Source organism: Narcine bancroftii, chromosome 9 (assembly GCF_036971445.1).
Source record: "Narcine bancroftii isolate sNarBan1 chromosome 9, sNarBan1.hap1, whole genome shotgun sequence".
NCBI classification, from domain to species: Eukaryota; Metazoa; Chordata; class Chondrichthyes; order Torpediniformes; family Narcinidae; genus Narcine; species Narcine bancroftii.
The window spans coordinates 117,344,800-117,372,306 of record NC_091477.1 but is presented as its reverse complement, the minus strand read 5'-3'; the positions used below and the strand labels follow the sequence as shown (position 1 = coordinate 117,372,306).

Genomic DNA, 27,507 nt, shown 5'->3' with positions numbered 1-27,507 from the left:
GATCATTAACAGTGAACTCTGGTTCAAGATCCTTCCCAGCATGGGGCTGGCAGGCAGCACGGTCTAGTGCGAGGGGTTTGCAATGGCCAATGGACAGAAGAGAGGGATTTTCTGCGGAGGGGCTTTGCTGAGTTTCGCCTCCGCTTTGACCGCCCTGGTGGCTCTGGCCACGCAGTCCTGGGTGCAAGGCTCCCTGCTCTGCCAGACCGGCGTCCAGCTGGTCAATGCCTCCGGGCCAGAACTGGAGAAGTTCATCGGGACCATCCGATACGGCATCTTCCACGGGCAGAGGCTCCGACAATGCGGGCTGGGCGGTCGGACCTTCCGAATCACCTGTGAGTAGCTTCCCGGCTCCGTGCCCCCGGGGGAGGTGGGTTCCCGCTGACTCGGGCTGAGAGCGGAGCCCGTCCCGCAAACGTGCTCCGGGCGATGGTGTCTCGGGGGGAGTGCAATTCCTAACACCAGTTTAAATCTGGAACTTTTGTTTTCGTCAACATTAATTAGCCCCAAAGTTGAGGGTCTCGTTTTTGGAATATCTTTCACTAAACTGGATTTTATTGCCATCTGAATGTACAGGGGCACCCAAGTCGCAACTCACTTGCAGGACAAGTATTCACCTCCCCGAATAAATCAATGAAGCCAAGATATAAGTGATAGGCTCTATCAATAACCACAGAGCCATCGGCTTCAGGAAACACTAGGCTCTAATGAACACAAGACTTTGGCTAGCCCGAATCCAGGTCCAGGACTGGCCAGGGCAAAAGGGGGGGAGACTTATGGGGTGAGTCATCAGTGGACGGGCCAGCCTCATAGATACAGTAACTGGTAGGGGCTAGACAATGGAGGGAATCATATCAGTCTAAGAAGTTGCCCCTGTGACTTTTCTGAGTTTAAAAAAAATGTTAACATCTACCAGCTCATGAAACCCAATTCTACCCATGAATTGGAGACTGGAGCACCCATTGGAAACCACCCCCCCCCCCCCCCCCATAGGTCAGGTGGAAACCATACTCTTTGCTCAGTCAGCGCTGGAATCGAACCAAGGGCCCTGGTGCTAGTACAAGTTAAGAGGTTGAAATGCACAATCAAAGTTAAATGTTTCAGTGAAGAGTATGAATCAGAAACGTTGGCCGCCCTTGGATTCCGTCTGACCTGTTGCCCCGCCAGCTTCTCTTTGTTCGTTCAGGATGGCAGCATCGCCAATTGCATGAGTTTCCCTGAATTAAAATATCATCTTAATACTATGTGTTGTGCAGGTTTGAACATGAGCTGCCCAATTCCTGTGTATTGAGGGCTGAAATTCATGGCGAGAATGTGAAAAATGATTGGAGGGTTACAATTTCAATCCAAGTTAAGGAATGGGAAAGAGATTTGGGAGAGGGGTCCAAATTCACCTCTGTGAAGCCCATTCTTACAGTGTCTCCATCTTTAACTTCCCTTCCCTCCTCAGTTTGTCTTTTCACCGGTGAAGGAATGCCACACTTTACTTCAGGTGTGGTGGTTCTCAACCTTTTTTCTTTCCACTCACATACTGCTTTAAGAATTCCCTATGTCATCAGTGCTCTGTGACTAGTAAGGGATTGCTTAAGTTGGTGTGGGTAGAAAGAAAAAGTTTTGAAAACCACTGTTTTAATTGTACCTAATTGACTTGTTATGTGCACGGTTTCATAACTCCAAAGGAAATGGGCCAATAACCATTTTTCTCAAGCAAACTATTTCAGTAACAATTGGGTCTCGAGCAGTAATTCTCAACCTTCCCTTCCCGCTCACATCCCACCTTAATCAATCCCTGACTAATCACAGAGCACTGATGGCATAGGGATTACTTAAAGTGGGATGTGAGTGGAAAGTGGGAAGTGAGTGGGCTTGTATGAGATGCGAAGTTTTTCAAACAGTATGGATGAGGTCAACAGGGTGGTGGTGATGAAAGTAGGAGGGCTTTACTGACCACTAACCTTGATTCTGATGTAGGCTAGGCGTTGCACCCCTAGCTCACTAATCACGACATGCAATGACGCACGTTGTCCCCATCACACGTCGGTGTTGATTCACCAGCCCATCCTCGTGCTCCTTCTCGGCCAGACTGGCACCACGGCACTGATTTGGAAGCTGTTTGTGGACAAGTGCCTTCAAAGGATTTGGAGAAAACCTGCACAAAGCCATGATCCATCTGTCAGAGAGTAAAGGCTGAGAGAAGTCAGGAACTGAGTTCAGATGTGGATTCTCACCATCATGAGTGTGTGTTTTTCACTTCTGTTTTTACTTGGCATTTATAGACATCATGGTGAACCAAATGGCCTGCTTTTGTGCTGTATGATTAAATAAATATTTCTCTAAAATTTTGTGCAGAACTATGTTCAAAAATATGTTTGCCAATTGCAATTCCTTTCTGCGAAGCAAGTCCTAATAGACTAATTTTTTTAAATAAATCTCATTGAGAGCTGTTATATAACATCATTAAAAGAATAATTGCAAGAGAGTGGTTAAGAGAGCAGAATTTTTTTTTTAGAAATTGAAGCTATCAAATTGGCTTTTGAATTGCATTGAACATGTCAAGTGCTCATGGATCATTAAAATTCATCTCATCATCGTGTGAACCAAGACCTGATATTCACATTTCAGATTTATTCTCCGAGAACATGCATGACATCACATACAATCCTGAGATTCTTTTTCCTGTAGGTGAGGCAGAATTACTACTGATTGGTAGTGCCAAAAAATATATATAACCTACAGAAACAAACGAAGAAATGTCAATGAACTGTGCAATACAGAGAGAGAGAAAAATATCAAGGAAATGCAAAAGTAAGAGTCCTTAAACAAGTTCCTGGGTTCCTGGTTGTGTTTATTGTTGAGGAGTCTGATGGTGGAGGGGGAGCAGCTGTTCCTAAACCTGGTGGTGTTAGTCTTGTGACACCTAGACCTCTTTCCTGATGGCAGCAGTGAGAATAGAGTGTGTGCTAGATGGTGTGGATCCTTGATGATCACTGCTGCTCTCCGACAGCAGCGTTCCCTGTAGATGTTCTCGATAGTGAGGAGGGTTTTGCCTGTGATGTCCTGGGCTGTGTCCATTACCTTTTGCAGGGCTTTATGCTCAGGGGTACTGGCGTCCCCATACCAGATTGCATAATCAAATTAGCATAATTTTACATTTAAATTTATAATTTAAAATTTAGACATACAGCACCTTCGGCCCATAAGCCCATGCCGCCCAATTACACTCAATTGACTCACTACCCCCGGTATATTTTGAAGAGTGAGAGGAAACTGGAGCCCCCAGGGAAAACCCACACAGACACTGGGAGAATGTACAAAGTGTGGGATTCGAACCACAGTCCCAATCCCTAGTACTGCAACAGCTAACCGCGATACTAACCGTTATGTTTGTTTCGACGTGGTCTTCCATATCCACAGTACTGAAGTTTCACATTATGTATAAAAAATTTCAACTTTAAAATGACTATTCCTTAATGTATCCACGTGAATTCAGAAGTAGAAAATCCAAGATTATTGTTTTAACGCCAGTTCCTTTGACTGTCATTGTAAACTGGAATCCAGGATGGGCAGTAAATTCTGAATGTCCAGTATTATCCACAGTTTAGTTTGCTAATGTATCAGAGCTCAGGTTATCAGCTGTTAAAATGGATAACAGCAATGCAAAACTTGTTTATAGGCCTTAGAGTTGTACAGCATAGAAATGAGTCCTTCAACCCATATTGACCATCTAGTTATCCCTGTTATTTTGCTTGGAAACTGATGGATTATAAGACCATAAGATATTGAAGAAGTAGGTCATTCAGCCTATCGAACCTGATCCATTCTCCATCGTAAGCTGATTCATTCTCCTATTTGGCCCCACACCCTCACCTTCTCCCTATAACCCTTGACACCCTGACTATTCAGCTACCCATCAATTTCTGTCTTAAATATATACCCAGTGACTTGGCCTTCACAGTTATCTTGGTAGCAAATTGCAGAGGTTCATCGATCTCTGGCTAAAGAAATTCCTCTGCATCTCTGTTTTAAATGGGTGCCCTTCAATCATCTTTTCCGAGACTTTCCACCATGGGCAACGACTTGGCCACATCTACTCTGCCATGCCTTTCAACATTTGAAACATTTCTATGAGACCCTGCCCTCCCCCCCCCATTCTTCTGAAATCGAAGGAGTCCAGTCCACGAGCAGTCAAATGTTTCTTATCTGCTAATCACTTCATTCTAGGAATCATTCTTGTGAGTCTTCTCTGAACTCTCTCCAACGCCAGCACATTATTTCTTAAATAAGGAGCAAAACCTGTACCCGGGACTTCAAGTGAGACCTCACCAGTGCCTTATAAAGCATCAATATCATATCCCTGCTCTTGATTCTTATCCATCTAGATACAAATGCCAACAATTTCATTCACCTCCTTCACCACCAACTCGACCTGGAGGTTGGGCATCCTGCACGAGGACGCCCAAGTCCCGTTGCACCTCCGAATTTTGAATTTTCTCCCCATCCATATAATGGTCTGCCCTTTTATTCCTTACACCAAAGTGCATGACCATACACTTTACAGCCTTTATGCACTAACGATCTAGGAATATGCTCCTCCTTTACTAGCAATAGTTATGAAAGATGTTTTTCTTCGTGAAAAGATCTACGCCAGTTTCGGTGCCGGCTTATGTCTATTTCGTATTGCCCTCTTTGAACAAAAATATTTTTGTTTACCTTATCATGGCTTAAATTTTGTTATGCATAGTTTCCAATTAGCATGCCTGTTTCTTACCTGGTTGAGAAGGTTTGATGTTGTAGATTGTCGTATCATCTCCTCACTTGTCAAGAAGGCGCAACAGTGACTGCACTTCCTGAGAAGACTGAAGCGGCCAAGGTTACTTCCCACCATTATGTCAACCTTCTACAGGAGCTCTATCGAGAGCTTCCTGGCCGGCTGCATCACAGTGTGGTACGGTTGCTGCAGAGAAATGGGTCGGAGGTCAATCCACAGGACCATAAAGGCGGCAGAGGGATCACAGGTGTCTCCCTTCCTCCCCCCCCCCCCCACCCCATTGCGCGACATGATCTATCGGGATCGCTGTCTGAAGAGGGTGCGCAGGATCATTGATGACCCCTTCCACCCCACCCCAACTGCTCCCATTTGGAAAGAAATCTAGGAGTATCAGAACCAACACCACCAGACTGAGGAACAGCTTCTTCCCACGGGCAGTGAGAATTCTGAACGACCAAAGAGACTGTACACATTTACCATTCGAGACTCCCATATGTAAAAAACAATGCTTATTTATTTATTTGTATAGATGAAATACTTGTCCTGTATGTTATGTCTGGTTGTGTGTCTGCTTGTTTTGCACTGAGGACCAGAGAAGGCTGATTCGTCAGGTTGTACTTGTGCAGTCAGATGACAATAAACTTGACTTGATCAAAGGAAAGTCATTTTAAAATGTACAGACTTGCATTTATAAATAGTCTTTCACTTTGGGCTGGATTATGTTTTCCAGACCCATCGTTCCCATTTTCCCATTCCCAACTCCACCAAGATGCAGGTTAATGATAATGGCTCTACAGGTCCAATTGTTCTGGAGGACCAGCTTCTGTGACCATTCTGTAATAGGGAACAGATGATGAGCAAGAAGATCCTCAGGCTCAGTCCCTGATGCCTTTCCGACAGTGCGCTGCTGTTAAAGGTCTTTGAATGGCTGTGGAATTTAAATTCCAATTAATAAAGTGGAGTTTTAAGATAATGGTCACAGACATCTGGGTCGTTGCGGAAATCTATCTCGTTCACAGATGTCCTTCGGGGCAGAGATCTGCTGGGCTTTCCTGGTCTGGCCGAAATATGATTCCAGATGAGGCTGAGTCTTCAATGTCCTCTGCAAGCTACTTCATGCAAGGGCAATAAATTCTACACTTGCCGGAGATGTCTGAAATCCCCCCACCCCAAAAAAAAAACGAGCAAATGAGTAGATAAATCACTTTTGTACTTTTTCAAAGAATTACAATGAAACATTAAGTAATCAGCCAGGAGAACGGACGTGGATTAGAGTCTAATTCTACACATCTCTCCATACCTTCCTGTTGGAGTAGGCATTGATCTTCCCATGTTTCCTATTGGTTTGATAGGATAGCAAATTGGATCAGCAATGTCCACAATACTCATCAATCCATTTGTAGCCATATATAAGGCTTCTTTCTTTTTCTATTTCAAATATTTTCATTGAGTTTAACAACCCTTTACACAAGGTAAACTAATAATAACGTAAATCAAATCATATCATAGACATATCACACATCAATTGTAAATTAGAAGCAAAACTAGAATTATTGCATTAACTTATTTCATTCGGGACATTAAATTCTATAATTATAATAGTTAAACAATTAAATCGTAACTTGTATTTATGTCCAAATCAGAATTATATAAATAATACAAAGTATTTTACAAGATATCTTATCTTCTCTATTTTGATCAGCTTCTTCCTTCGCTTTACTTGGTTCAAATTCTGCGCCCGCAAGAAAAATAAATCTCAGGGTTGTGTGTGATGTCGTGTATGCATTCTGACGACAAATCTGAAATTAAATCCTGCAGGAGAGCACATTGTTCCTTTGCAAAGCATTAAAATATGTTGCGGTTATTGTCTCAATGAAAGCTAGTTTTGATACAAACGATCAGTTTCATAAGATGAAAAGTTTCAACAGTGAACAGCGCTTCAAATATCAATCCAATAAGTTTATATATAGTTCCATTGACTTTCAGTGGAAGGGTTGAGGGATTGTAAAGGATAGGAAGATCACAATCTTTATTTGGCCTGTAATCTATACATGTTCTCCATTTGTCTATGGTTGTTCATTGTTTGATTCTCACTATATATTACCCTTGAAAACAAAATGGTAGCCCTGCCAGAGCTGCTGTAACAATAACGTCGGACCCACAGAGAACAGGATTGGAAAATCGCCCTCTCCTGCAGGTCCAACTGCCATCAGTTCTGTACAGGTTTTAAACACCCTGTTAAAGGTGCTGACGGCGGTTTATTTTAAAATCCTGCAGTCACGGGATCTGGGCCCAAGATGGCCCAGATCACCCTGTGATCTCAGCGGCCATGAGGGGTTGCAGACTCCAGGGAAGTCGTGGGCTGGTGTAAGGCACAGGGAGACCACTCACCATTTGAGAAGGAGAAGCAGAGGAGGTGACCCACTGGACCGTGACCATCTCTGAGGCTGAAGGAAACACAGCTGGCGAGGCTGTTGGTGACTCGAGGCGAGGAACCGACACAGGCCGCGGGCTGTTTGCGACTGGTCAAAGGACTCGCAGCAGGCTGTGGACCAGGGGTGCAGTGCTAATTTTTTAGGTCCAGAGCTCTCCAAAAACGGAGATAAGAAGGTGCCGGATCCGCCCCATGAGGTGCCGGAGCGGCGCTCCGGTGAGCTCTGGCTGCATGCTGCATACTGCTGGAGACCAGCTGAAGGAGTATCGGGACCGAGATGTGAGAAGATGGTGAGGCTGCTGGGTGTGATAGTACAGATTCTATCACCAATGTGTCTATGTACATAGGTACAGATGGTCGTGTAGGATGACTGTGATTGGCTGAGAGTGTAGCACCACCTACTGGCAGGTCTTAAAGGATTGCTCCTAGCCAGACCAGGTCATTCTGGACTGGTCGGCCTACTTGTGATATGCTCCAGTCTTTTAGTTAATAAAAGCCTTGCCACCTACTGGCAGGTCTTAAAGGATTGCTCCTAGCCAGACCAGGTCATTCTGGACTGGTCGGCCTACTTGTGATATGCTCCAGTCTTTTAGTTAATAAAAGCCTTGGTTTAGATCAACAAGTCTTTGGTTCTTTCGACGCGCATCACACTGGAGTCTTGCTGATCGTGTCAGAAACTTACATCTGGAACTCAGGATGCCAATATTTTGAAATGAAGGCCATGTGGCTTCAGAGGCTGTGGGAGCCCGGGAGGTGAATCCATGGGATGCTCTCTTCTGCTTTTCTTTCTCTGGCTGTACTGGGATCTGGGCATTTTTCTGCTGTAAGCGAATCTTTAGGCACTTATACACAGCAGAAAATTTCCGACGACAGTGTAAAAACGTCGAGACGGAATTTTTCATGCAAATTCCATCCCGTAATTGTTCCACTGGGACCCCTGCACATTTTTACGGAGGGGTTGCTGTGTAAATTGACCGCGGGCATTCCGTAAGAATCAGGCCTAATGAATACGACGTTCGCCCTCCGACAAACTCCGCAACACAGGAAGGCTGTGTAAAAGTGCCTTAAAGGTTCCCCTGTGTAAACGACGACATCGGGGCACACTGGAGGCAAGTATGCTAATTTTTTTATAGAATAATTCCACTGTTTCAGTGTAAAATAAGGAAATTTCATGTAATGTGACATTTTCTGTTTTATTACATAACAATAAAATAATATTGAATCTTGAAGCTAGAAACAAATTTCGGATGAAGTTTTTTAAGAGGGAAAAAAGTATATCCAGCTGTAGATGAGCAAAGATTCAATAAACCCACCCTCCTTTAACATTCATACTGTGTTCATCCACAACCCAGTGCCTCACCATCTGCATAATGGCCTTTGAGACTGACATGGCTTATGAATAAGCTTGAGTTCATTAAAATAATTAATAAGTAAGTTTATATTTTTGACAAGCTGCTCAGTGACACTGTACAAACAAATGAAGTTGTAACATTGCACAAAGCACTATTTATAATGGCCATCCCATTATAAGGGGGGGTGGGGGTGGGGAAGCTGTTTTAAAAAGAAAGACCTGGATTTACATTTAACCTTTTCACATCCCACAACCCTTTACATCCAGTGAACCTTGAGGTGGAGTCGCTGCATTAATCTCGGTGTTGAACTGGGCGATTTAGTCACAGAAACTTCCAGATACACTCTCGCAACAATAGGCACTTTTACACAGCCGCGTAAATTTTCTGCTCCGTTGGCAGTGTAAAAATGTCCTGATGGAATTTATTTGCACCCCGTAATTTTTCCACCAAGACCCCCTACACCTTTTTACGGAGCGGCTGCAGTGGAAATTGACCGTAGGCACTCCGAAAGAAACAGGGCTAATGAATACGACGTTCCCCCTCCAACAAACTCCGCAACACAGGAAGGCAACATAAAAGCTCTGTGTAAACGACCATTTCGGAGGTAAATATGGCAATTTTTTTTTACAGAATTTTTCCTTTATTTCTGTGTAAAAATCATTAATGACTGCATAGTCGGCAAGAGTCATTCAAAAGCAAAGCAGAGCTGATGCTTGAAATCTGAAATTCAAAAGATAACATTGAAAATATCAAGTAAGATGTACAGAAAGAAACAGTATTAATGTGGCCTCAGTGGAAAAGTCATCGTCCTGAACCTTTAACTATTTTGTTCTCCAAAGATGCTGTCTGACCGGTGGAGAATTTCCAACAGGCTTTATCAGTTTCCCTGATGTTGCTGGAGGAATGAGTACCATGCAGGATGCTGGGGAGAGCTTTTTCATCCATCTCAAAGCGCTGTCTGAAAAATGGCTCTTCTGATACAACAGAATTCCCTTATTCAGAGAAAGAATTGCTGGAGGTCGGACATGGATTGAAAGGTGGCATGGTTAGCGTAGGTGGCACGGTTAGCGAAGAGGGTGGTGCATTTAATGCAATGCTGTTACAGCACCAGCGATCGGGATGGGGGTTCAAATCCCACGCTGTCTGTACACCTTCTCCCTGTGTCTCCTCTGGTTGCTCCAGATTCCTCCCACATTTCAAAATATACTGGCCGTTGTTAGTTAATTGAGTGTAATTGGGTGGGCACGGGCTCGTCTAAATTTTTAAAATTTTAAATATACAGCAGCATTTGTAGACTCATGATTTCTATCCTCAGACACTGTCTGACGTGCTGAGGAATTCCTCAGCAATACTTCTTCTGCTCAAGATTCCAACTTCTGCAGCTTTTGTGTTTCTCAAGAACTCCCTGATTATTGCAGAAACCGCTCAATAAGATGGATAACAACAATTCTAAAGTACCTTCATGTTCTGTTTGAAAAAAAAATCGAGCAACTCTACAAAGAGTTAGAGGCTAATATTCTTTGACCCAAGGTGTGTGGGTTGTGCTGGAGTTGGACACAATTCTATATCTTAACTGAAACCAATTGAGGAACATTTGAGAACATATTTGATGTTTATATCTCCCATTTTGCAAATTGCCGAGAGTTTAAATTAATCCCTTCCTGTGCTTTTGTTTACAAAGTGGGACAAACCCAGATTGTAATGTTCAATAAAAGAGGCAGAGATGACACAAAAACATAGTCATGAAATTAATGGATTTAATTACTGCTAATAATCATTTCATTTAGGAAAAAAACATCCCTAAATTCTACTGCACATAAAGGGGTTAATTTAAATTCTGGGCAATATACAAAATGGGAGATGCCAAACATCAAATATTCACCCAATGGATGAACATCGGAGAGACTGGCCGCAGACTGGGAGATCGCTTCGCTGAGCACCTTCACTCTGTCCGTACCAGCGACCGAGACCTCCCGGTGGCCAACCATTTCAGTTCTGTGTCACATTCCTATATTTGCATGTCTGTCCATGGCCTCGTGTACTCTCCCATCAAGACCACCCATAAATTGGAGGAACAACACCCAATTTTTCCCTTCCCTCTGTCAGCTCTCCACCCCCTCCCCTCTCTATTCACCTAGCCATCCCCCCCACCCCTTGTTTGCTGCTGTCCCCTCCCTCCTTTCTCCACTTATTACCTCCTGCCTTTGCTACCAGGCCTCTTTTATTTGGATGCCTGCCGATATTTTTCCATACCTTGATGAGGAGGTCAAACCCGAAACATCGGTTCTGCATTTTTATCTTTCCTTTATAAAGGACACTGTTTGACCTGCTGAGATTCTCCACCATTGAGTTTTTACTTCAACCATGGTGTTTTACTTCATTCGTCCATTGGTTTCAGTTAAGGGATAAAATTAATCAAACAGCTGCTACGAAAAAAGTATGACCAAGGCCCTCCGCTGGCCAAATATTTCCTCCCATCTTCACCAAAGGTTATGCAATACTTCAGAGAACATTTACAATTTTATTTAAATTTTTACTTACTGTATTTTTTTTAATCTATTTCTTTTTTTTTTCCTTTTTTCCTTTGCTGGTTGCTTGCATTCCAGATAACAAGGGTTTTACTGCACTTAGGAATTGTTGAGAAGACAAGCTGTTTCTGTCTAGCGAAAAGCAAACTGCAAGGGGAAACCACGTCCATGGAGCAAAATGGACAATCGCCATTTCGGGCACAGACCCTCCCTCAGGGCTGAGAAAGCAGGAAGAAGGTGAGCAGTATTAAAGAGAGGGGGAGGAGTCGGCAGGTGATGGAGGGGAGGCTGATGGACAGATGGAGCCAAATGGGGTGGAGTTGGGAGATAGTGATAGGTGGAAGGGGAAAAAGGTGGGGTAAGGCATATATTGCGGGGGGAGGTGTTGAAGGGTGGAGCCAATTGTTGCTGGATAGAGATCGGTGGAACCATGGGAGGGAGGGATCATGAGCTGATGGGAATAGTAGGGGAGGGAGCTGTGATAGTTTTGGGTTTGCAGGATAACCAGAATACGATACCTCCCTGAGTGAAGGCAAGAGTAGACACCACGGACCAAGTAAACATAGTGAGTATAGACAGGTTCTCAATGGATAACATGGTGAATGGCCTGTTACTGTGCTGCATGACCATGCAGACAACATGATGGGGTTTGTGCCTGTAATCTCACAACCAGCGATTCGTGATCTTTGTTTGGCTCATGAAGGAATCAATGAATTGAAATGGGCTGCTTTACTCAGTGAGCCAGTGGAAATGGGAGAAATTCAGCTGTCAGCATTAATGCGAGGCAAGGAACCAGCGTACAAGGCCAGTGGATTCCTCCTCCATCAAAAATTAACACTAGGGGGATTAATTCACCAGGCAAGAACAAAAAAGAATAAAAATCTACCAGACTGAGACCACCCGCAAATGAGAGGAACAACACCTCTTATTCAGTCGGATGGAATTAACATCCGTTTCAGTTAGCTCTCCCCCACCCCACACCTGCCCCCCATCTTCCCCTATCTCTCTCTCTCTCTCTCCCTTTTTCACTCTGTACCTTGTCACAGAGCTAAAAACAATCTCCCCCCCCATTCCCAATCAATTCTCACCTTTCCTCTCATCATATCCAATCAACACCTTTCGTCAGTTGATCTGTACTCCCCTGCCCAATCTTCCCTTTTAATACAGGCACCAGTCTGCTTTTTGCTCATACCATGAGGAAAGGCTCAGGCGTGAAATGTCAGTGTCCACCTCCTGTGGACACCTGCGAGACCTGGCGAGTTTCTCAGCATTTCCGTGTTTACTAAGAATAAAATGGGCAAGCTAATATGTACACTCTATGCTTTCACTTTAAATAGAACCATGTGTCATGGTTAATTGACAGCTGATTGTAAATGCTACCATTCTGGGTCACTGGTTCATCTTGAAAGGGCACCTGCTACCAAGGAGAAGGCTGCAATTATCTTTAAACACGTTCGAGATTTGCAGAGAGGGAATGAGTTAAGGGCATCCAATGACATTCAGTAGGCGATTGGATTGATATTTATCATTCGTATCCTTAACAATTTGTCAGATATTATTGCTGTTTTACAAGCATGGAGAGACTGTGAGTTCCACAATTATATAACTTAAATTCAGACATACAGGCCCTTCCAGCCATGAGCTGGTGCTGTCCTAGTACCCAATTAACCTACAACCCCCATGCATTTTGAAGGGTGGGAGGAAACCAGAACACCCGAAGGAAACCCACACAGTAATGGGGAAAATGTACAAACTCTTTACAGACAGTGCAGGATTTGAACTGGCTCTGTAATAGCATTGGTCTAACCACTATCTTCCTGCAAGTTGCGCTAGATGCACAGAAACCTAAGGTAATAATTATATGCATGCATTTAAATTGACGGGGTGTGTTTTAAAGAAGATACATTTATTTTTTTTTACCCAATTACACCCAATTGACCTACAACCCCCTGTAAGTTTTGAAGGGGGGAGGAAACCAGAGCTCCTGGAGAAAACCCACGCAGACATGGGGAGAAGGTACAAACTCCTTGCAGACAACGCAGGATTTGAAACCCAGTCCTGTAACAGCGTTGCGCTAACCGCTACGTTAACTGTGCTGCCCTGTGGAGGGGGGGGGATTTTTTTTCCCCAACAGAGTGGTGGGTGCCTGGAATGGGCTCCTGGGGATGGTGGTGACAGCATATACAATAATAGTATTGGAGAGACTTCGAGATAGATGTATGAATATGCAGGGAGGGGATAATTTACAGGCAGATGAGATTTAATTTGGCGTCCTGTTTGGTGCAGACATCATGAGCCAAAGGCCCTGTTCCTGTGCTGTAAAGTTTCGCCTTTTTAGTGAGAAATCATTCAGAAATGCCTTGGTGTGATTCGCTCACTGAGCAGAGTTTGGGGGGTGCCTGTGTCCAAACTAGGCAGAGAGACAATGACCTAAATGAACTGGTTCGCGCCTGCTGTCTGAGCCTGCTATTTAGTTGTTCCTCACCAAGATTACCATGTCTCTGATACAGTGGGGCGGTTGCATCCAGCAAGGTGGCGATGACTGGTGGTCAGGTGGCTAATCCTGAGGTCAAGTTCCAGAACACTGAGATGGTCTAGTGGTAACTTCTTGTTGACAATGAGCAGTCAACAATCCCTTTCTTCCTCCACACTGTTAAGAATCCTTCCATGCACCATATACTCTGCCTTCAATTTTGACCAACCAAAGTGCATCACTTCACACTTCTCAGGGATAGTCATCGTGGCTTTGTGCCTCATGTGCCTAAATGAGTTTTTCCGAGGAGGTGACAAAATAAATTGATGAACGTAAGCAGTAGATGTGGTGCATATGGATTTTTAATCAGGGGTTTGAGAAGGTTCCCCACTCACAAATCACTTCACACTTATCTGGATTGAACTCCATCTGCCACTTCTCCAACTCTGCATCCTGGCTACATCCTGTTGGAACCTAGGACATTCTCCTACACTATCCACAACATCTCCAACCTTTGTGTCAGCTGCAAACATACTGATCCGTCCCTCCACCTCTTTGTCTGTCCTTTATAAAAATCATAAAGAGCAGGGGTCCCAGAGCAGATCCCTGTGGTGGTCCACCAGTCACCAATCTCCAGACAGAATATATTCCATCTACTACTACCTTCTGCTTTCGGCAGGAAAGCTGATCCAAATCAAAGCAGCCAAGGTTGCTATGCCTCATGACTTTGTGAATGAGCATACAATGGGGAACTTGTCAGACACCTGATTAAAAACCCAAATGTACCCCATCCACTGCTTACCTTCAGTAATTCATTTTGTTACCTCCTTGGCTTGTGAGGCACAGTCTTCCCCTCACAAAGCCGTGCTGACTATCCCTGAGGAGGCCTCGTTATTTTAATAGCTCATAAATCCTTGCCATTCTCCAATCCTTCAGTACCTCTACTGAGACCAGGGAAGATGCAAAGATCACTGCAAATGCCCCAGCAATTTGGGGTACATTGTGTCTGCATCTGGGGACCTATCTATCCAAATATTGTTAAGAAGATCTAGCATTTCCACTTTCTTAACATCAACGTGCTCCGCAGTCCCAGACGTCTCATTCACCAAGCTCCCTCTCCCTAGTGAACACTGAAGCCAAGTATTCATTTATGACATCCACTACTAGTAAATATTAAGGATGGAAAATCTCAGGAAGAACACGTGCGCATGTGATGAGTTTTGACTTTGAGTCAATTGGGTCCAGAGCAGTGATTCTCAACCTTCCCTTCTCACCCACATATCACCTTAAGCAATCCCTTACTAATCACAGAGCATGGATGGCATAAGGATTACTTAAAAGTCTATCTGTTGCTACTTTACATTTCTTTCTTACTGCTCTCAATCCTGCCACTTTTATTTTCATCTCTCCCTCTCCTTTATACCTGATGCCATCTGACGAGAAGCATAGAGGCTGGTCCTTGTTTAGTTTGTGGTGGAAATATTTGCCTGATCTAAACACCACTGAAACGACATTTGGTGAATCCGAACCAGATTACCCACCTGTCTTGCAGAGAAGCCTCATTTCTCCTTTTCCACATATTGACTATTCCCTCCCTGTTGAAACCACTAGATACTTCCCTTGTTCTAATATATCCTAATTTCAAAGTATCATCTTCCAAAAGCATGAGCTACGATATTCTGAATTTCGATCTCTTTAATTCAATACATTCAACTCCAATCCAAACCACTGGCGACCCGAGCTCCAGATCCAAACTTCCGACGTCGTCAAGTTCCAACTTATCACAGCAGAAGCCTCATCATTCTTTACAATGGGATTATTGCAGGTCCATTGACATTCCTTGACACGCTGTCATATTGGTATCATGGTATTATCTCAACTCCATTTAAATAGCCGGTCCCAGGAACTGGAGTTAGGATGTTAAATTCCTGTATACAATTGTTCGCCCATCCCCCTCCCCTCCCCCCACTTTACCTCCCTCATTCCCTTCTCCCTGCCAAATTGAATGCATTACCAATTGTAAATATGATTTGAACTAAATAAAAGCACACAGTAAATGCTGGCGGAACTCAGCAGGTTTTGCAGCATCCACGGGGGGTGGGGGGGGGGGGTGGTAAAGATGTATTACCAATGTTTCGGGCCTGAGCCCTTCTTCAGGTTGCATGATTTGAACAAACAACTCCAGCAGCGAAGCCAAGCAGTTTATTTGAGGTTATAGTTTATTGTTTTGGACTATGCTCATTCAGAGGACATGAAGAAGCCTGATTCAGCCTGACAGATGCTCTGCAGAAGAGAGATATCCGTGTGGTGCAGGGGAACGAACTGTGAGCCTGCTATGTGATGGCTGTAAATTGAAGTAAATTGCTTCATCTGTTTAATACCATCTCTCATTGTGCTGTGGCTCATCAGTGATCTTTGTATAAAGTTATGCAAATTAGGCCCTTTCATGCAGTGAAAAAGTCCGACTGTAAAAGCAGAGATTCTCCGTCCTTACGTCGGGAGACTTGCCTCTATGAACGCTCCATGGCCAACTCCAAGGCGCTGACTGCAATCCCTCTCGGGGAAGGGTCATCGGAGGAGTGCTACGCTCCACCGCCTCACGTGAATGTACAGCTGCTGCAAGCGTCTGGCTTGGGGCGGGTGATGACGCCGTCAACCCGCGACCCATCTCTCTTTTCTCTCCCGTCCACTCTTCCCTCTCCCTCTGTGACCCATTCAGGGCAGGGATGGGAGCCCGTCAGGTCAGGGAGCCCGTCAGGGCAGGAGAAGCCAGCGAGAGGCCGACAGGGATGGGGCCGTCAAGGTGGGGGGGAGCTGTTAGGGTGGGGGTGGCCAACAGGGATCGTCAGGGCAAGGGATGCCGGCTGGAGCCGTCAGGGGGCAGCCGGTGCGGGCTGTGACAGCCCCACCGGCCACTCTGGCACGTCATCAGGCTGCTTTGGCCTTTAGCGGCCGCACGTCCGAAACTCAAAACGCGGCAGGGCAATGGCCATCTTCCCGACCCACAATCCCTCACGCAGCTGGTACTGTTCTGGGAAACACAGAACAGTTCCAGCAGCATGGGGATTATGGGTCGGAAAGACGGCCGTTACTCTGCCGTGTACTTATGACAGGTGGAGCTACAGCTCCATCGGCTCTGGAGGGCACTAGAGGCACCGCTCAACACAAACATGAGGCAGGAGCAGCCTTTTAGGGCTGTTCCGTGAAAGTTAATTTTATGTTTTCCCTCAGTGCTTACATCCGGCCCCCAGGCAGAGGCCTGGCATGAAAGGGGCACAGAACCTGTATAAAAGGGAAGCTTGTTTATTAAATTCACCCTGAAGTTTTTTTTCACAATAGTAAGAAAGAAATGAATTTGCTGCAGTTAATTGGTCATGTCTTAATCTTGAAAGTCTGCAGAAGCTTTTTGCAAAGGTTGTAACTTGATTATTTACTGAACTCTGCAAACTGCCTGACTTAAATCCTTTCCTGGTGCCAATAAACCTTCTCTTCCTTCATATGAGTAGTTTATTGGTCTGTTGGTTTGACCTGCCAATCATCATTAATTGCTGTATCAAATCCTTGAAGACGGAGCAGTTTGCCTCCCAGTCTTCAAGGATCTGCCGCAACAATTAATCCTATTTGAATTAGGAAGTGGAGGGGATCTGAATCTGGAACCATGAAATTTTGTGCAAAGAGATTACCTACTCCAGGTACCATTCAGAATCAGAATTTATTGTCATAAATACGTCACAAAATTCATTGTTTTGCAGTGGGATCAAACCACCTTAGAAAATAAATAAAAATTGTGCAAGAAAAAAAAAGACAAAGTGCGGCAGTGTCTTTGGTTCATTGATCATTCAGGAATCTGATGGCAGAGGGGAAGTAACTGTCCCTGTGCCTCTGAGTGCTCGTCTTCAGGCTCCTGTACCTTTTTCCCCGATGGTAGCAGAGTGAAGAAGGCACAGCCTGGGTGGTGGGGGTCCTTGAAGATAGAGGCTGCTTTCTTAAGACACAGCCTCTTCTAGATGCCCTTGATGGAGTGAAGACTGGTGCCCGAGATGGTGCAGGCCAAGTTAACCACCCTCTAGAGTTTTTTCTTGTCCTGAGCATTGCCACCAGGCTATGGTCTGGGTGCAGGTTAATGGGACTAGGAAGAATGACAGTTCAGCACAGAAAAGATGGGCTGAAGGGCCTGAACTGTTCTATGCTTTTCTCGGAGAAAGTGTGTAGTCCCTCCCTGCATCACCCTTCTTGGCAGCAGTACTGAAGCTGGTGCGGACCCACAGGGAGGAGAGATGCAGCACTCCCGCAGCGTCCAGCCATCCATTCTACTGCAATCAGCTCCACACAGGCTTTGAACAGCCCGCTGAGGGAACCAATGGTGGTTTTGGCTGCACCCAAGATGGCGGCACCTATTAATCGGCAGTAGCCACGAGGGGCTGCTGACTCCGGGGAAGCAAAGGGACTGGAGTAGGGCACCAGTAGGCTGGAAGATCACCCCCTGTCTGAGAAGGAGAAGTAGAGGAAATGACCCCGCGGAGACAGTGACCCCAGCAGCGGACCATTGAGGGGGCTCTACAGCTGGTGGGCCAGTGCATGCTGCGGGCTGCTGGTGACTTGAGGTGAAGAGCCCCCAGAAGCTGGGGGCTGCTGGAGACTGCTGTCGGGAGACTCGTGCCGGGTCACAGACTGCTGGAGATTGGCTCGCACTGGCTGGAGGGGCACCAAGTGTCAGGACGGGGATGCAAGGAGTTGCCAAGGGTGCTGGAGGATTCCTGACCGTGTTGGAGATTCGGATCTGGAGCTTGGGTTGCCAATGGTTTGGACTGGACTCTGCGGGGCTGTGGAGGTACTGGAGCCAAATCTACGGACACCCAGTGACTCTGGGGTGTCTCTCTTTTGCTTCTCTCCTTCTGACTGTAAGAAACTATAAGAGGCGCTTAGGCAATTCCTGGTGATGGTGAATTTGTCTGTCTTGCAGCAGACAGAAAGAAATTTCATGTAATAGGACACTGTTTTATTACTATGGTAAAAAATGGAATCTTGAATCTTCTCTTCCATGCGACAGTCATTGGATCCCTTGAACTGCTGGATTTTCCAAGCACCAGGATACCAGTGACAAAGCTGGAAGTTAGACAAAGTCTGTGGTGCATGTCCTCACAGCAATGGGGCAGGGGATGAAGGGACAATGGTTCCCTCATAACTTTCTGCCTTTGTTTAGTACAGAGCTGAGCCCATGAAAAACAGATGGAATATTTAAAATCTTTCTCTCAACCCAAATGTCCAGGCTGCTGGAGAGTGGCTACGAGTGGGAACCAGGTATCGAGACAGGGATCCGAGAGGGTGCCGAGGGCAAGACGGGACCTCAGGTGCTGGAAGATTCCTGATCGCATCAGAGGTTCTTATCTGGGAGCTTGGGTTCACCAATGGACTGAACAGGAGTTGGTGCAGCTGCAGAGACGAATCCATGGACACTCAGTGTCTTTGAAGGGACTCCATTTTTGCTTCTCTTTCTCTTATTGTTAGAGGCACAGAGCAATGCTGGTGGCAAATCTTTTGGCCTTTTTACATTGCCCTTAAAAAGTGAGATTTAACTGCCTTTTAACCACTTCACACCTGTGTGAACGCAACGAACATGGGATGGGGATGGGGGGGGGGTCATTTTCATCCCAGTAATTGTTCGGCAAGGTAGGTAGTATCTGAGCTGATGCATTTCACATCGGCTGCTGTGTAAAGGGCTTACCCACCTTCCCGGGACACCAACACCGTAATCCTGCAGGTCCCACCTCCTTTTGCACTGGGATGCCGGATCCCTATGTAAAAGGACACACTGACCCGATTTTTCTTGGTTCAGTGTGAATGACCTGACCTGGCTTTAATCACAGGTCATTCACTCTCCAGTTAAATGGGATCGCTGTATAAAAGGGGTCAATGTTGACAAATTTTGTATATTGTTGGACTTTGTGTATTAGTGCAGGACAATAAAGGAATCTTGAATCTTAAGTTCATGGAAATAAGGGCACATGAATCCTGATGAATTGACTTGATGAAAGGGTTGCTGCACCAAGCTCCAACTGGTGGGTCCGACACCGGATTCCTATGGTGTTTCGGTCTCGGTCAATGTTTGCAAAAGAGGAGAGAAACTGAAACCACTCCCATCCCCCTTCCTGATCACTGTGGATGAAACCTACTGGCAAATGCTTGTAGGTAGGTTTCCCCTTTGTGCCTGAGTAAATAGCCAAATTTGCATCTCTTCCATATTGCCAGTCTTTGTTGAGGAACAGGGGAGGAGGAACAGGGGTGTGTGGGGGATTTAAGATGTACGGACCAGACTGGTGGAGGAAGGCAGATTTACCTTTCAAAGGAACATCAATGAATTTTTAACCAACAACGTAGTGGTTTGATGGTGGTCAGTGATTCCATGATTTTTAATTCAATTAATTAAATTTTTCCAAGGTGTTGAGGTAGGATTTGAACATGTGTGTCTCAGGGTGGACAACCTTTTCAATTTTAATTTAGACATACAGGCCATTTTGGCCGACGAGTCCATGCCGCCCAATTAACCTACACCCCCTCGGTACATACTCATGAGCCGAAATGGCCTGTTACCATGCTGTATGTCTAAATTAAATCTTAAAAGGTTGGCCACCCCTGGTTGGACCAGGCCTCTACTTGCACAATTCTGTGAGTTTTCTCAAGTCAAGTATGTCATCTGAATGTTCAAGTAACCATATTACAATTACAGCACGGAAACAGGCCATTTTGGCCCTTCTAGTCTGCACCGAACCAAGTAAACTCCTCTCGCCCCACTTACCTGCACCCTGCCCATAACCCTCCATTTCCCTACCATCCATATACTTACTCAATTTTTCCTTAAATGGCAAAATGGACCCTGCCACCACTACTTCTCCTGGAAGCTCATTCCATACAGCCACCACTCTCTAAGCGAAGATGTTTCCCCTCATGTTACTACTAAACTTTTGCCCCTTAACTCTTAACCTCTTGTTTCAATCTCTCCTACTCACAATGGAAAAAGCCTATCCACATCAACTCTATCTATCCCTCTCATAATCTTAAATACCTCAATCAAATTCCCCCTCAACTTTCTACGCTCCAAAGAGTAAAGACCTAATTTGCTCAATCTTTCTTTGTCATCTAAATTCTGAAACCAGGTAACATTTTTGTAAATCTTCTCTGCATTCTCTCTATCTTGTTGATATCCTTCCTATAATCCAGTGACCTGGACTGCACACAGTACTCTAAATTTGGCCTCACCAATGCCTGGTACAGTCTCAACATCACTTCCCAACTCTTGTATTCTATGCTTTGATTTATAAAGGCCAACATACCAAAAGCCTTCTTCACCACCCTATCCACATGAGATTCTACCTTCAGGGAATGATGAACCATTATTCCTAGATCTTTCTGCTCCACTGCATTCCTCAGAGCCCTCTCATTTACTATGTTTATCCTGTTTTGATTATCCCTACCCGACAAAACATTGTTCTCTGGTCATCAGTGTAAAACGTGCAAACATACAACCAGACATAACACACATACAAACATTGCATAAGCAGGACAGTATATCATCTATACACATACATAAATATTGGTTCATGACTATGAGAGTCTCAGATGGTCAATGTGAGCAGTTCCTCTGGTCATTCAGCAGACTCATTGCCCATGGGAAGAAGCTGTTCCTCAGCCTGGTGGTGTTGGCTCTGATCCTCCTGTATCTCTTTCCCAACGGGAGCAGCTGAAAGATGTTGTACAGGATGGAAGGGATCCTCAATGATTTTGCATGCCACCTTCAGACAATGATCTCAGTAGATCATGTCTATGGGAGGAGGGGGAGACTCCAGTGATCCTCTCTGCAACTCTTATGGTCCTGTGGATTGACCTCCATTCCATATCTCTGCAGCAACCATACCACACTGTGATGCATCCGGCCAGGAAGCTCTAGGTAGAGCTATAGAAGGCTGACATAATGGTGGCCGGTAGCTTCGCCCACTTCAGTCTTTCAGGAAGTGCAGTTGCTATTGCACCTTCCTAACAAGCGAGGAGAATGTTGAAAGTCCACAATAGGTCACAAGTTAAGTGAACTCCAAGGAACTTGGTGCTCTCCACTCTCTCTATCACAGAGTTGATGATGTGTAGTGGAAGGTGGTCATTCCTGATCCTCCTGAAGTCCATGATCATCTCCTTCATCTTGTCCACGTTGAGACCCATAGGTACAGACTGGGCCTGGACATTGTGGTCAGCTGGGTAGTGACTTCAGTTGTAATGTACCAGAGCAGAGCCTCTGAGGGTGTATCATCACTCACCATCACCCTTGTTGCCAGGCCCTCTGGTCCAGCGCAAACTCTTGTCTCTCTGTCTCTGTACAGTTTCAAAAGTAGGTATTGGTGCTTTGTTAATCGAGCAAGTTTCTGTAGTCTTTAATTGAAAATTAAAATTGTAAAAGCAGCCAACCTATTAAAATATCCTCCCACCCCAGCTACACTTTCTTCACCACCACACTGTCAGGTGGAAGATTCACAAGTGTGAGGTCACTCCACTCCAGATTCAAGAACAGTTTCTTTCCCACTGTGATCAAACTCTTAAATGAACCTCACAAGAGTAAAATCATGTTGCCTTTGCTCCATATCAATTGATCTTCACTTCTGTCCTGAGTCATATTTGTTTCTATTTATATGGTACTTTGTATGAACTGTCTACCTGGACTGCTTGCGAAAGAAACTCTATCACTACATCTTGGTACATGCGGCAATAAACTTGAGCTTTAAAATGACAGAAAATTGAATTTGGTGAACACTGCACAAAGTTCAGTAAGCAACATATCAGGATAACCACCCCCCCAAGCAACTGTTCCAAAGACGTTCGGTATTAGTAGGTTGATTGGTCACAAGGTTAATTGGCCGGAGCGAGCTCATTGGCCGGAAGGGCCCGTAACTGTGCTAAATGAAAACTGCCATCTGTTTTCCAGTTTTTCCGACACTCTTGGATGCCATACCTGCGGGTCTGCACATCATGGTTCTGCTGTTTTCTACAGCAGTTGTTGTGTTTGCTCTGGTGCCAGCTGCCTTCTTCCTCTTCAATGCCTTTGGAAGACCTTACGAGACACTACATGGCCCTTTGGGCTTGTACCTTTGGAATGCTGTTGCATGTAAGTATCTTTGGAACCGAGAGTTCCAGGGCCAAGGAGATGGAAAGGTAAACATAGGATAATGTCTGGAGTTTTGATTATCTACATTGGTCTGATGGGTTGGTCAGAGTTTATTGCAATGAGGTTAAAGATAAAGAAATCTTCGTGCAATAAGTAGGACCACATCTGAGATGCTACACACTGTCTTAGTCCCCCTTATGATTGGAGGAATGTATTTGCATTGGAGGAAGTCCAAAGAATATTCACCAGTGGATTGCTAGAATGAACAGCATCCAAATTTATTGTCATGAACATGTGCCACAAAATTTGTTGTTTTATAGCAGCGTCACAGGTGCAAAATTGCCATAAATTAAATAAATTAGTGCAAAAGAAGAGAAGGCGAGCTAGTGTCTGTGGTTCATTGTCCATTCAGAAATCTGATGGTGAAGAGGAATAACCTGCTTCTGTACTGTTGGGTGTTCATTTTCAGGCTTTTCGACCTCCTTCCTGATGGTAGCAGTGGAGAAGAGGGCAGTGAGGGTCTTTGATGATAGAGATTACTTTCTTAAGATATCACCTCTTGTAAATGTCCTCAATGGAGTGGAGACTGAAGCCAGTGATGGCGTTGGTCAAGTCCACAACTCTTTGTAGTCTTTTCCCGTCCTGTGCATTGGCACCTCCACCCAGTCAGTGATGCAAGCTGACACAATGCTCTCCACCGTTCAGCTATTGAAATTTGCGAGATTCTTTGGTGACGTACCTAATCTCCTCAGACTTCTCATGAAGTTCAGCCTTCTTCAAGATTGCATCAACATGCAGGCCTGACAATGGATCTTCAGACATGTTGACACCCAAGAATTTGAAGTTTTTAACCATTTCCATTGCTGACCCTTTGATGAGGACTGATTTCCCCCCCTCCTGAAGTCCACAATTAGTTTCGCCTGATCAGAACCAATTAAGCAATGGAGTTGAAAAGACTGAGAGGTAAACTTATTGAATGAGATGTTAGGAGGGTGTTTTCCCTCATGGGGGATTCTAGCACAAGGGAATATAGACAGGGGTGACATCGATCTCGTACCAGGGAAGTTATTTTGCTATAGTTCTTGATTTAACCCATTCCTGTGATTGTTTTAGCTACTTTCTACCACTACACTCTGACACCCCAGGGCAACCTCTGTTCTCCTCTGAGCATGGCTTCAGGAAATGGTGTCATCCATTTACTTTCTTTGTGGAACTTTGGAATTCTCCCTCCCAAAGAAGTCCACTCAAGGCTGAAGTATCCAGGTTATTGACCTAGAGGAGAATCACGAGTAATGGGGAACAGGGAGAGCTGAAGCCAGCATTAAATAAGATCAGCCACTGATCTTATCAAATAGTGGAGCAATCGAAAGGAGACCAATTGGCCTAATTTGTTCTGTCGTTATGAAAACTTTATGTAAGCAGGTGCATGTGCAAGAATTAAACCTGCCAACTTTTCGAGAGCTGTGACTATAAAGAGGTTTTGAAAGCAATCACATCCAAAACCTAATTTTAGACATTTTTGCAGATGATGATCAGACAGAAGGAAGCATAGGACCTGCAAACCCCACTTCATACATCCCCCTGTCAGGCACCATTAATGAGGGATTGAGTTCAAGAGCCGTGAAATTATGTTGTAGCTCTATAAAACTCTGGTGAGACCACACTTGGGGCATTGTGTTGAGTTCTGGTCGCCTCATTACAGGAAGGATGTAGATGCTGTGGAGAGGGTACAGAGGAGATTCACTGGAATGTTGCCTGGATTGGAGAATGTCACATGTAGCAAGGTTGACAGAGCTCGGGCTTCTCTCTTTGTAGCAACAAAGGATGAGAGGTGGCTTCATAGAGGAGGCTTCAGAGAGATAAATATAAGCTTATGAGGGGCATCGATAGGGTGGACAGTCAGCACCTTTTTCTTGGGGTGACAATCGCAAATTCTAGAGGATATCTGTTTAAGGTGCGTGGAGGAACATTTAGGGGAGGTGTCAGAAGTGAGTTTCTTATACATTGAGAGTTGTGGGTTCCTGGAATGCATCACTGGTGGTGGAGGAATAACAGCATTTAAGAGGTTGTCAGATAGATGTGAAGGAAATGGAAGGATATGGATCATGTGCAGGCAGCAGAATTTTAATTTACTTTGGCACCATTTTTAGCACAAACATTGTGGTCAAAGGGCCTGTGCTGTACTGTTTTATAAACCAGGGGGAGGGGGTAATCCATCCGGACACCAAGTGAACCTTCAAACAGACAGCACCACGTTAGAACCAAATGTGGGTCCCGGGAGCTGTGGGGTAGCAGCTCTACTTCAATCACATTGGTTGGATGGGATCTGCCATGTTGGTCATTTCTAATTATTCCCTGTCTTGTCATTGATTCTGTCACAATCCCTACCACTGTTGATGGGCTCCGTCTGTTTAGTCTTTAACTTGAGAGAACAACTACTTGGAGGAACACAACTTTCTTGCTTCAAAATAATCAAAAGAAAACGGGGGAATGTTCTGAAAGGTTTCTAAAATATCCACGAGTTACCGTTGGGCAATATTTTCTTCACTCTGATAGAGTAACAGTCCTGGCAGAGAAGGTTGTGTTAAACCACGGTGGTGCCATGATTGGCTGCTGCTGGATGGACAGGCCTCCCGAGACTGATCCTACCCACAATCCCTCGCATGTCCCCCTTTCTCTTTGCTTCGATCAGTCAATGAGGTTGATGGTTGTTTCACAACTTCAGCCTTTTGTGATGGTGCTCTCTTATTCATTCAAATATTTTTTTAACCTTGCCCTGTTTTTGTTTTTTGGTTTCACTTTTAGGTTCATGTGGGTTTATGGTGATGATATTGTTTACCTCTGAAGTGAAAATTCATCATCTGTCTGAGAAAATTGCAAATTACAAAGAAGGAAACTTTGTCTTCAAGACGCACACTGAAAAGTTTGGATACTCCTTCTGGCTTGTCTTTGCAAGCTCAATGATACATTGCAGCAACATCCTGCTCATCAGGTTAATGGGAATCGAATTCCCTTTCTCAACAACAAAAAGCACCAATTCAAGTGATGGAGGAGTTGATCTTATGTACTGAACTCCCCCGACCCAGAACCTCCAAGTCTCTTTGAAAACCATCACCCTCAAACCTGAAGATCATGGACTTGGGATCCTGAATGAACATCTTATACTGTGTGACCTCAGTGCTGGGGCCCTCCAGATAATGTAGCATGTTAACGTCTAAAACCCATCACAGGGCTGACATCAACACCATTGTCAGTGGACCACTGAAAGTCAGATTACTTGGTGGTATAGTGGGCAATGAGGAAGGTTATGTAAGGGCAGCAGAGTTAGTGTGACAGTTGGCTCAGCGCTATTTCAGCGCCCACAACCACCATTCAAATCCAACACTGTCTATAAAGAGTTTGTATGCTCTCCCTGTGAATTTTCATCAGGTGCTCTGGTTTCCTCCCACCTTCCAAAATGTACGGGGTTGGTTGGTTAATTGGGTATAATTGGGCAGCACACACGTCATGGGCCAGAATGGCCTTCTGCCACACTGTATCGTTAAAATTAAAATTACAATGGGATCTTGATCAGCCAGGCTGAGGAATGGCAGATAGAGTTTAATTTGGACAGGCGTTAGATACTATATGTGGCAAAGTTAAGACAGGGCAGAATTTGCATAATAAATGGTAGGGCCCTGGAGAATGGTGTCGATGGAGTGGCCTAGGGATTCAGGTACAGCGTACCCTGAAAGGGGCAATGCAGGTGGTCAGGATGGTGACGGTGTCTGGCATATCTACCTTCATCGGTCAGGGAACTGAGTACAGAAGCAGAGATATCACATTACAGCTGATACCACTGTACAAGTTGCTGGTAAGGTCATATTTGGAACTTTGATGATGAAACAAGGTGTATATGCAGTAAATGGACAAAGGGAATCTGGAGGAACTCTGAGACAGACAGCATCCCTGGATAGAAATGGTCTCTGATTGAAAGGGGCACTGAGCATTTGTGCTGATTGCAAATCTTTGCCTTATGACAAACTAAAGGCAACTTCATGTAATATTACACCTGTCTTTATTACACCACAATAAAAGAATCTTGAATTCCACACCTCCATAATCCTCCAGCCTGTCATCTCCCCTCTCCTGTCCTTCATTGCATCATCCTCTGGTCCCTCTTTTTCATCCTCGGGTTCTCCAAAGACCATTCCAAGCATCAGTGACTTCATTTTCAACACAGTGTCTGTTACCGACAAGTCCAATCTGAGCATCATCTCCCAATTCCCACAAGCAGCAAGCAGTAACCTCCCAGGTCATGGGGGAAATAAAAGCAAGATGTGGAGGCTGCTGGAAATCTGAGGGCAAGAGCATGATGAAACTCATCAGGCAGTAACAATGGAGGGGGAGCATGCAACCCTGGAGCAGGAGTGGACCACTCATTCCCAACTCTGCAATTCAGTAAGATAATGGCAGATCTGACTGTAACGTCATCTCAACATTCCCCTCTACCTGTTCACCCTCTTACTTATCAAGTATCTACCTTGAATGTATGCAAAGCCTCTACTTCCACCATCTTTTGAGGTCGAGGTTTCTAAACATGCAACCCACTGAGGGATAAATTTTCTTAAATAGGTGACTCCTTATTTTAAACAGTGGCACACACACACCCTCCCCCCCCCCCCCCACAACATTTAAGCCAAATGCAGTGCAGGTCACACAACATCTGGAATAGGTAAAGGGTAACCAATGTTTTGGGTCTGAGCTCTTCATCAGGAATCACAAAAAAAACAGGTAGGTGCCTGAATTAAAAAAGTGGGGAGGT

The 27,507-nt window shown here is 44.8% G+C and overlaps 1 protein-coding gene across 1 annotated transcript; it reads left to right on the top strand.

The window, feature by feature from the left end:
• clrn1 (clarin 1) lies at positions 1-27,489 on the top strand. Its single transcript, XM_069897893.1, has 3 exons — positions 1-335; positions 22,524-22,703; positions 25,509-27,489. Exons 1-3 carry the CDS (start codon positions 83-85, stop codon positions 25,772-25,774), a joined length of 699 nt encoding a protein of 232 aa, XP_069753994.1. The 5' UTR covers positions 1-82; the 3' UTR covers positions 25,775-27,489.
• The last annotated feature ends 18 nt before the right edge of the window (positions 27,490-27,507 follow it).

Excerpts from the sequence above, each read along its gene's own strand:
- clrn1 (XM_069897893.1), top strand. The coding sequence starts at position 83 with ATGGCCAATGGACAGAAGAGAGGGATTTTCTGCGGAGGGGCTTTGCTG. Across the intron at positions 336-22,523 it reads TCGGACCTTCCGAATCACCT|TTTTTCCGACACTCTTGGAT; the intron begins GTGAGTAGCTTC and ends TCTGTTTTCCAG. Across the intron at positions 22,704-25,508 it reads CCTTTGGAATGCTGTTGCAT|GTTCATGTGGGTTTATGGTG; the intron begins GTAAGTATCTTT and ends TTTCACTTTTAG.